Raw genomic sequence first — 10,907 nt, 5'->3', positions numbered from 1 at the left:
TCCCTCAGCTCCCCCTGTCGTCCCCGCCCCCCCCCCCAAAATCCCAAATCCTCATTTTCCTCTTGTTTCCCCATCGTATTACTTACAAAGTTCATGTTGGCCCTCTTTGGAGCTATCTGGAGGGTCCTGGTGGCCCATCAGTTAGTGACTGGAGCCTCTTGGTCTTTGGTGTTGTCTCTGGTACCTGCCGCTTATCCAGTTTGTGTCTCTGTTTATTTTTATTTATTGCTTCCCCCTGTACTTTGCATTGAAAAGACCCATGACTGGATAACGTTAGTGAAGCTGATGCTCTCACCTTCCATGGACGCTTGTAGGATTTAGACTGAAAATTGATATGCTGGCACTGAGAAACTGGAGTCATTTTGGCAGGAGGTTGAGAGAGAAAAGATCAAAGACGTAAAAAGTAAAATAGAAAAATCTAAACAAGACCGATGTGCAAGGCACGCACTCATGTGTATATTTGTCTCATTCTTTTTTCACTTCTGGATGTCCTTGTTTATCTCTTGGATTCCTCTGCATCACTGCCATCAAGGTGGGAATGCTGGGGGTGTCTTTGCCCGAGGAGGGACGCTGAGCGGCTGCGGATGCTCCCTGGCCCCCCTCCTTCAGCCGCGCTTGCTCTCGGTGCAGCACGTGAGCTCCCCGTCCCATGGCACGGCAGCAACCACGCGGCCCCTGCTTGCGCTGAGGTTTGCCTTTATCCCAGCAACCACCAGCCGTGCCGAGTTGTTGCAAGGCGTGTTATTTGGAAGTCCGGTACGTCGGTTCATTGACCTTCACGTAGACCTCTCACCCCAACGGTGGTTTTATGCTTGACGATTTTCGGTTGTGTTTCTGCCTGCCTTCTTCAGGTTTGTTGGTCCCAAATTCATTGCTAACGTTGAATACAAAATAGCGTCTGTCCCTGTTCGGATGATCGTGTTGTAGTTCTGCTCTTACGCATTTACCTTTGATTTTTTCCACGCTATGTGGGGCATTTGCTGTTTGCCAGCAGCCTGAAAGATTCCAGTCTGGAGGAATATTTTTAACATGGTATTTGGAGAAGTCTGACTAGTTCAACTTTTGCCACAGATAGTAGAACCAGTGCACGCCATCTTACCAGATGCATTTATAGGACTGATAGCTAAGAGACCAAATTTTATTTGATTAAAAGGAATACGTTCACTTATTGAAAGAAGAACAAGTATAGTCTAGAGAAGATGGTTCTGCAGTTGAGAGTTCACTTCTGCTTCGAAAGCAGAACTTGCAATAGGGTGAGCTGCAGGTGCATGCAGGAGTTGATGGTAATGGAGATCTTATACTGACATCTTGCATGGAAGTTTCGAGAGAACGCAGGATCCACAGTGCAGGCGGTGGACACCGCATCAGAAGATACTGATGAAAACCTTTCACTGGTAGGAAGAGGCCCAGCTGGAAGGAAAGCCGTTGACATTGTATGGGCTTTGTGGGCTAACGGGGCTGCTGTCTGCGGAAGCGAGGGGAGGTTAGAATTGCAGGATGGTGGTAGTGGGAAGGGATCTCTGGAGATTGTCTAGTCCAACCCACCATTTAATGCAGGATCAACTAGAGCAGGCAGCTCAGGACCGTGGCCAGTCATGATCTAGTCTTGAACGCCTACAAGGATGGAGACTCCCCAGCTTCTCTGGGAACCTGCTCCAGTGCTTCCTCGTTCTTTCAGTAGAGAAGTTTTTACTTGCGTGGAAGTGGAATTTATGTGTTTCAGTTTGTGCCTGTTGCCTGTCTCCCTTTCTCTGGGCACCACTGAGAAGAGTCTGGCTCCGTCATCTTTACCCCCTCCCACCAGAAATGCCAAGTCAGGAAAAGCCAAGAAGTCCAGGCGTTCCAGCTGCTCGTGTGTTCCTCCTTACCTGGCAGGAGGTGAAGGCACCCCACGCCGAGGCTTCATCTTCTCTCAGCAGAAGACTTAGAAAGAGACATCTTGAAAAAACTGAAATAGATAAATGTGTGATTACTGCGTCTCAGGGGACTAAATTATCTTTCCAAAGGTTAAGCTATAAAGGAGGTTTAATGAAGGGAGTGCCAGCATTAGGGATATGCAAGTTTAATCATTGTCAGCTTCGGTGACACTTGATACAGATAGAAAGATATTTTTTCCCTGCTTTTGGTGATATCTTCTCTTCCGCTGTGGTTTACAAGTAACTTTTAATGTGCAGTTAAAAACTTTATTTCTGAAGTGGAGGATGAAAATACAATTGAATATCTGAACCTATTAGTTCACCTCGCTGATGGAAGAAATCTGGAATTAATTGAATTGATAACACTTGTGTTGTCTTAAGTACTATTTGGCCTTACATGTGGAAATTAGTTATAGCTCTAATTTCAGAGAAAGGATAAGAAATCAATTGTCTCCAGTTAAAGGGAGACGTGTTTTGATTTACTCTTTCCAGTGGGCATCAACAGAAGGATTTTTTGCCATCTGATGCACACAGCCCTATTTGTTTGTCCAGCTGTTGCGACCATTGTCCTGTTTGCCTTGTACAGTAAACATTTAAAGTTTCAGTTACATTACTAATGAGGACTTCAGGACGACAGCATAATTTCAGGTGTGTCGTATGACTCGGCCGAGGTGATGGGCCAGAAGCGGAGGAGCGGGGATGGGGATGGCCAGTGTCAGGTGGGGACGAGCTGGTGCCTCCAGCCGCTGTCCTGCCCTTCTTGGCTCAGTGCCTCTGCAAGGTGTCCAGAGCGGTTTTGGGTGGTTGGACAGTGGTGACATTAACGACCACAACTGAAGATCTCATCAGCGGAAAACGGTTTGTTGACACTAACTAGCATTAATCTGCAACGTAGGTTAAAATCTGAATCCGGCGGGATAATCACTAGAGGGCAGTCTGGGTTTAGGTGTGGACAGGGTGAAAACCGCTGCTGGTTCTCTGCTGGCTGTTACCAGCCTAAAACCACGTAGATGAATGCACGTGAACCCACCGCTGCAGCCTTTGGCAGCGCAGACGTTTCACTGCACAGAAACACCTGCCAGGTCCATTTTTGCAAGGACCTGTGCCGGCAGGCCAGGGGCTGCTGTGGACCTGGTTGGAAAAAGAACATTACCTGGGACCGTGGGACACTGAACCGTCAAACTGTTTTTCTTCTATCATGAAGTTCAAAAATTGACTGGGTTTCTCGTAAAGTGGGAGTGTATTGGAGTTAGTGATTAGGGATGGAGAAGAAGTTAAGGAAGAGCATACCTGTGAAGCGATGATGAGGGCGGTGTAAAAGACGTGCCAGCTGGGCACTGTGTTAAGGATTTTATGTGGACTCGCAGAAGGCAGTGTGCGTGTTTGAGGCCAGTGGCTAAGCAGTTCTGACATTGCTCTGAAGCATAAAAAAAAATCCACAATCAGTGCTTGGTAAATGAAGAAAACTGCTACTTTTAAGAATTTTGTTAATTGGGAGAGTTTATTGCGGGGTGTGTGACTGTACCTGTTTCTTCCATTTGCAGAAGGATGTTCCAGACGGGTTGAAGGAGCTCTCTGATGGCTCAGAGGAGAGCAGCGATGCCCAGTCCGACTCTCAGAGCTCTGAGAACAGCAGCAGCAGCAGCAGCAGCAGCAGCGACAGGTGCAGTAACAAAGATGGGAAGAAAAGCAGATGGAAAAGGAAAGGTAATTTTCCTTTTCAGGAGTGATGGTTTTAACATGGTCTGTGTGTGTGAAGGACTTGGAGGTTTTTACCCATCGCATCTGTTGCCTTATAAAGACAGATCTTTATAAAATCTGCCTTTACTATTTGTGCTCATGGATTGAACTGGTGACGCCAGTGCTGATTTACTGTTGCAGGAACCGAAGGGGAGAAGGTACCTGTAATTAAGTGTCTGTATTTAAGGCCTTGACACAAGTCACAGACCAGCACACTGTGCTTCACACCCGGGAACAGTGAATCTATTTCTTCTAGGTTTTCTCTGCCATCCCCGAGCTTTCCCAAGAAGATTGCACCTTTTATTTCTGGCCTCTTTTGATGCTTTTGGATACAACACTGACTAAGAATGAGCACAGAATCTCTGAGGTTAAAGCCTGTTATGTGACCTGACGGGTCCCTTAGGGCTTGGGCTTCAGCCACTGCGCTCTTTTCTTCTGTCCTGTTTTGGACTCCTTTCCCTCATAAACCAGGCAGTATTTAGTTATTGAATACTGTTGAACATTAAATCATTTACAACCTTAGCTAATCCAGTAAAGTGCTGGTTGTTGCTCCACTGCTGTGTCTGGGCGGTTGCTGAAGTTGGATGTTTCAGCGATGTTTCGAGGATATCTAGATTCTGGATTTTCTACAGAAGTAGTGCAAGAGTACCAGGCGGAGGAAATGGTGGATTTCACTCTGTTTTGAATCCTGATGTCTTTGCCACTCTGAGGAGGCAATGTGTCTTGTCAGATACTGCCATATCATGCTGTCTTCAGGAACAGCGGAAATCAGCACCTCTCAGCCAATTATATTGTACAATGCATTGTAATATTTACATCCTGTATTAGTAATAAACTGAAGTTCCCATCTTGCCCGCCTCTAGTTTCAGCACCCATTCATTTGACCAATGTTGTCTGAATTCTTTCCTCCTTCAAAATTCTGCTCAGATATCTGCTTGTCTGCTTAGATGCTACGAGCTGAAATAGTAAAAAAAAAAAAGCTGTAATAAAATGTGAGGATGCGACATACATACATTGTTCTCTGAGTTGGGGAGAGTCTATTCACTATAGTGTTGTTGTTCTCTCTGTTAAAAATAAGTATGTTTCATAACTCACAGCTTTGTGAAGAAGTGTGAAGTCTTGCCTTTAGGCAGAGGTAGCAGGCTGAAGCTCTCTGGATATTCCTGGAGAGCTGTTGGTGCAGCTGCTGATGCTGTAACTTCACCCTTCAATCCGATCCTTTCCTTTTTCCCTTTCTCCTCAGTCATGCACAGAATTTCTTGGCTGAAATGAAACATTATTCAAAACTTCTTTCCAATGCAATAGGATACCTGAGTGGAAGCACGTGAGAGGTTTTCTAAAGTGGTTAAAGATTTGCAATAACCGGTGGGGTCTGCTGAAACCCTTCCATCGGTGGGAAGGTTTACGGCGGGGAGTTGTTGAGTGAGAACGTGCTCTTACTGTACGGTGCGTGAGGCTCAGGTGGACCAGACCCTGCCTGGAGCTTTTCCTGGAGTCACAATGCAAATCACAAAAGTAGAAGTATTATGTAGAATTTTAAGCATTTAAAGCACTGTGAAAGAGCAGATTGATAAAAACGCTTAGAAGTAAAACCTGACTGCAAATTCATCCTTTGAAAGGAAAGCTATAGAAAGTCTGGCCAAAATATTTTCATTTCTAACAAATCCTCTCAAAATACTTGGTCAGTAAGGGGTTTTTTTCAGCTATTTTGCCTACACCTCCGATGTTACGATATTATGTAAAAACCTGCAAGGGCACTTATAAAACATGTATCTCTTAGTGAGATCTTTATGTAGACATATATGTATGCATTTTATATAAAAGTTTTATATGCTACGTTACCAAATGGCTGAAAAGGCAGGAGGGTGTGTGGTTTAGGAACCCAAGTGAGAAGGAAGGGAAATCTTACCCTGAAATGGCTGGCAAAAGGTACCCAAAACTCAGAAGCAGATAATGTGAAGATAGTGGTTTCAGTATAAATACAAAAAAGGAATTTTGCTCCTCTTAGCATTCTGAACATGATGATTTTTCTTAGCAGTGGCATTTTGACCTTTAGCATAAAGGTCATATTTTCATAGGTTTTAATGCACTGGAAGTCATGAACTTCCAGTGATTAGTAAATTAGAAATGCTTGGTAAAGTAGAAAAGTAATTCTGGTCAGCAGTGTTACTGAGTGTTTTCCTTCCGTTCAAATGCCCTCCCTCGAGGACTGTGTTCCTTTGTGTGAGCAACTCGTAGTTATTAATGAACGTACCGCTTAGTGTCACACCAAGGCATTGCCAGGTTGTGCAGGGAAACGGCTTTCTCCTTAAGCTTCTCTTTAAGAAACTTGTGAAAAACAACGTGCTTGTTTGCTGAAGCAGGGATGGCATTTCTGGACAATGAATTTTTGGAGCTGCAGATGTATGGAGCTGCTTCTGGACTAAGAGGGGTTCAGTGGAGCCTTCAGCCTGCCTGGATTTCACCCGTACTGGCAGGGTACGACAGGAGTGACAACTGAAGCACGTCCTTTCTGTATTTACAACTCTGATTAAATCCCACAAGCTGGCTGGCAGTATACTGCGTCTACAGGCAAATCTTTCCCAGTCTGTGCGTGCCACCGACTGCTGCCTGGGAAGTGCGTCCTATACGTCAGCACTGCGGGGTCTGTGGTGAACGCAAGCAGAGCTGCTCCGCCTCACCGGGCATTTTTATTGCCTCCGTGCTTCGTTTCTTACAGTTACACAAGAGCGAGTAGCTGTGGTGGATCTTTGAGACAGCCAGATGCCAGGGTACATAACAGTACCTTCTTGTGTTACCCTCCCAGGCACTAAACTCTCCTGTCCCCTATAGCTTTCACCTTTGCTGCTGCTGGCAGAGGTGAGCTGGTAGTGAGTTATGAGATGGGTTTTTAGCAGCCTGGTTGTACACAAGCAGAGGATAGGACTGCTCATCTCGCTACCTGCTGGAGTGCCACGTTTCAGCTGTCAGGGCAAGGCATAAAGAGAAATAAATCACCCTTGGGACGCACAGAGCTGCAGGCTCTATTCGCTCTGAAATACTGAAATGTCAAGGACAGGTGGGAAGGGAGTTCTGCCAAAGCGAAATCATAGAATCATTAAAATTGGAAGAGACCTCTAAGATCATCAAGTCCAACCATCGACCCAACACCCCCACGCCCACTAAACCATGTCCCTAAGCGCCTCATCTACACGTCTTTGAAATACCTCCAGGGATGGTGACTCCACCACTTCCCTGGGCAGCCTGGTCCAAGGTTTAACCACTCTTTCAGTAAAGAAATTTTTCCTCATGTCCAATCTAAACCTCCCCTGGCACAATGTACCTTTATACTGGGGAACGGGTCAAAAGCAGGGGTACGCAGTACATCAGAGCACGTCATCAGATGGTTCTTGTATGGTGAAAGTCAGAATATATCGTTAACAAATAAACCAAGCGGTTGTGCTCAGTGCTGTGGGGTTGTTGCCGGCGAGCAGAAGGACATTACCCTCACTTTGTGAGAGGTCGTCCGCTGCAGTACAGCTCGGCATCCACCTTCGTCTGTCTTGGGTCACAATAGGATCAAGAAACGGGTGGTTAAAATATACTTCTCCATGTTGCACTGGGAAGGTAAAGCAATGTTTCTGGATGTATTTAGGTCTCAGACATCGGTTGCCAAAGATGACAAACATGAATTTCATGCTTTAGAACATAAATCAACCATGAGTTGCTTTGCACTGACCATTCCCTAGTAAAACTAAAATTTTTCTTAAGGTACTAATGTACTGTAACTGCGTGTCCTGCTCCACGCTGCCTTCTCCAGACAAGAGGCTGTGTTCGCACCCTTTGGAAGGTGCAGGATGAGAGGTGTCTAATGACTTACTCCTCCTTGACGTAGCTTAAGTGATGCGCTCAGCATTTCTGTTACTTGTCTTAGGAGTAATGAGCTAGGGTGACCAAGAGGGAAGGAACACAGGATTTATTTGAATGCTGATTATTAGAGCTGAGATGAAACCTCTTTTCTTTGCAGTCAACTTTCCTTGCTTTTCCATATTAAAAGAAAGTGCTTTCTTTTAAATACGAAGTGGTAGAGGCCATCCTGAACAAGAAAAATATGATGGACAGTAAGACGTGTTAGTATGTATTGTACTGTATACCATGTTGCTTTTCTTTTCGGCATTACGTTGATTTTTCTTTTTTATTTTCTTGGGGGCTACCAAGACTATCTAGAAGATGACAATAAAATAAATATTCTGGTTGGCAGGTAGCAGAGCAGGATGCGCCTCACATCTTAGAGCAAACCTGACTTCATTACTAGCCGTGACACTTCTCTTATTGAAGCTGTATGAATGGCTTTTAAAAGCCGCAGTCGTGACTGTGTTGAAAACAGGGATGTTTTTCTAAAGAAAACAATTCATGGAGACTCGTTCCAGAGCAATACAGCCTCTATGCACCTGCCAGCAGCGCTCAGCACTCGGGTGCAGCAGCTCCCACGGCATTTGGAAACAAGGCGATGTAGCAGGAGAACTGGTGCAAGGCTTTGGGACGACAGAGCCAGGACTCACAGACGATCTTGGTTATCCTTATTTCATTTTCTGAATCTTTTTCAGTTATACTGTGTCTTTTTTGAGATCGGTGGGTGGAAATGCCCATACGCTTCAAAAGACGCGTGTTCTGTGAACACACAGAATGATGTCTGTCCTCTCTTTTACTTTATCTTCTATCAACTCTTGACAATTTTTTGCTTATTCCTTTCCATCGTAAGTCTTCGCTTTTTTTGGCTGTTGATGAGCACTGAGTTGGTGTTTTCATCTGTGGTAACTCTGGGATCCTTTTCCTGAGCAGCAATAGCTAATTCAGAGTTGTTCTTCCCTTTGGTCATTACGTTGCCTTTTATCTTCACTGAGCTGTATCTGCTGTTTTAGTGCCCCTTCACGTGGTCTCGTGAGGTCCTTTTGCGGTTCTTTGCAATCGGGTTTAATCTTTCGTTATGCAGAATAACTTCTTATGCCTGCGAACTGTGTCTCATCGCGGATCGCCTGTGTTGGATGGCGTGGGTGGTAGCGCGCTTCCTTGGACACCCCACCGGTACCCACCGCCGCGGGGAAGCCTAGCTGGTTCTACCTCCTGTTAAATTGAATAGGTTATTAATCTGCAGGATTTAAAGATCTGCAAGACCTAAAGTAGTCTCCTTTGCTCTGTTCCTAAACCAGACAAGTTTATTTCTAACTCTTGAGTCGTATTTGATACGTGATAACCGCTTTCTCTAGGAATCTGTTATGGTTTATTTAAATGATGTCTTTGCCACTGGCACATGTTTTACCCTTTCAGATGCTCCTTTTAATTTCTTTTTAACTTCTTTCTGTGTTTCAATGTGGTTCTCCTTTTTATGAAGTTGAGTATTGCTGTGACACCTCATGAAGTTTTTTAGAAATTTCCTTGTAGATAGAAGTGTTTTCTTTATTTAAAGAAGTAAAAAAAACCCAAAACTACTTAGTTGAGCTAGAAATCAGAAGCTTCATGCAAGAATGAAATTTTCTGGCCTGTATTACACAAAAGAACATTCAAAGGCATAAATAAGTTACCCGGTGCTTTGCTCTTTAAAAGGTTTTGATGGGGCGGGTTGGATTTTTTTAAGCAATTTGGGTAAGACTGAAGTTATAAGTACATTGTACTGTTATATTATGAGAGGAGGTGAGCAACCTTTTGCTTTTATGCAGTGTTGTAGGACAATGATGATACGCTGTCCTGAAATCTGTGCTCCTGGATTCTGGCGTGACCTTCAGATGTGTGAGAATACTGAGATGTTGCTTTGTGGTGGGGAGGATAGAAATACGGACATACATTTAGCTAGGATCTATGCAAAGAAATGAGCTGCTCTCATGTAAAATACAGCCTCTTGTTTCTCTTAACCTGTGGATGGCTGTTTTTGCACTACACACATGCAGAGCTTGGATTTTGGCTTGGCATATTAGCTGAATTTCACCAAGAAAAGGTCCAATCCTGCCAGTTCAGGCACCCCTCCTCCTGTTGTGGGTCGGAGCCCAGCTGGACTGGGGTGAGCCTGCTCCAGCGGGCAGGAGGGTCCGTGGGGGGGAGCAGAGGTGCAGGCAGGAGGGCCCGGTGCATCCAGCATGGCTGGCAGTGCCCCCCGAAGCCACGGAGGTTAGCTTGGTTCGAGAAACGTGTGCTGTTGGTACTTTCTTTCCTGATAAGCTCCCTCTTATGGCAAAAGAAGATGGGCTTGTGCAGTGTGGCCGTGCGTTATCCCCCTGCACAGGGGCAGATTCACCCACACCGGCAAATTTGCCCTGTTCAGTGCCTGTTGATGCTGCTGTGTCAGTGATTCACTGTAGGAAGGGAGCGACCGCACCGGGGGCTTTCCCCAAGGGCTTTTTTCTGTGCTAGCCATTTCTTGAGTTTCTGTTTTGCAGCACATATTTCCTTTCTCTATTATTCTCCCTTTCCTCTTTCTCGTCTTGCTCCGTCGGCCGTGGCAGTGAGGCTGGAGAGCAGCGGTGCTGTGCTGCTTTGACTGTCCCTGGGTGCCACCTCTGCCACCCCACTCGCTGGGAGGCTCCCAAGTGCTTTAGAGATCCCCGGGGACTCCTGCAGTGCTTCTCACCGATGAGCATATCATTTTGGTATCCAAGAAGATAGCAGTTTGTTGGTTTTTTTCCAAGCTAGATAGTTTAGACTTGCTGCCACGCGCGTGTCCGTTAAGCTCCAGTACTTTGAAGCATGTCTGATGAGCACCTTTCCAAAAGCAAAAGTGCTCCAGAAGAAGCAGTAGGAATGTCTTCTCAATCTTTTTTGTTTTTGGTTTTTTTTTTTGTTTGTTTTCTTTTTTTTCACTGCAACATAGGTTTTCTTCAGAGATTTAAAATGAAAGCACAAAAGCTGAAAGAATTAGGCATGTTTGGTGCACTTGAATAAATAAATACCTTCAGATGTCTCATGTTCATTTTGAATAAACGGTATCCTGACTGGTATGAGACTCTTGTTAGATGTTACGGGTCTGTGTCAGTCCGTGTGTTCCATGAGGGATTTTAGAAATACATAATGAAGGACATAAACAAAAGAGACTTCTTTGCAAAAAATGTCTTTAAAAAAAGCAAAGATACACTAACCTTCCAAAAAACCCTACAAATTTATGGCGCTGTTTTCCCTTCCAGGGTATGACTACGGAAGGGGAGGTGTGGGCAGAGCCAAGGCTCCCGTGTTAATGGCAGAGCTGGAGGCTTTCGAAGCAGAGCTTGGCGCCAGGAGGCTGCT

At 45.1% G+C, this 10,907-nt stretch overlaps 1 protein-coding gene across 1 annotated transcript in view; it reads left to right on the top strand.

Moving 5' to 3' along the window:
- The window catches only part of LOC103923910 (putative Polycomb group protein ASXL2), a 35,227-nt gene that overhangs the window by 23,986 nt on the left and 334 nt on the right, over nucleotides 1-10,907 (top strand). Inside the window, exon 3 of the mRNA XM_009332348.1 lies at nucleotides 3,461-3,579. Coding sequence (XP_009330623.1) covers nucleotides 3,461-3,579 — 119 coding nt within the window. The remainder of the gene's footprint in view (nucleotides 1-3,460; nucleotides 3,580-10,907) is intronic.

This window comes from Pygoscelis adeliae, unplaced genomic scaffold (assembly GCF_000699105.1).
Source record: "Pygoscelis adeliae isolate BGI_AS28 unplaced genomic scaffold, ASM69910v1 Scaffold89, whole genome shotgun sequence".
NCBI classification, from domain to species: domain Eukaryota; kingdom Metazoa; phylum Chordata; class Aves; order Sphenisciformes; family Spheniscidae; genus Pygoscelis; species Pygoscelis adeliae.
The sequence above is the reverse complement of the archived record's forward strand: the minus strand, read 5'-3'. Positions and strand labels throughout refer to the sequence as shown.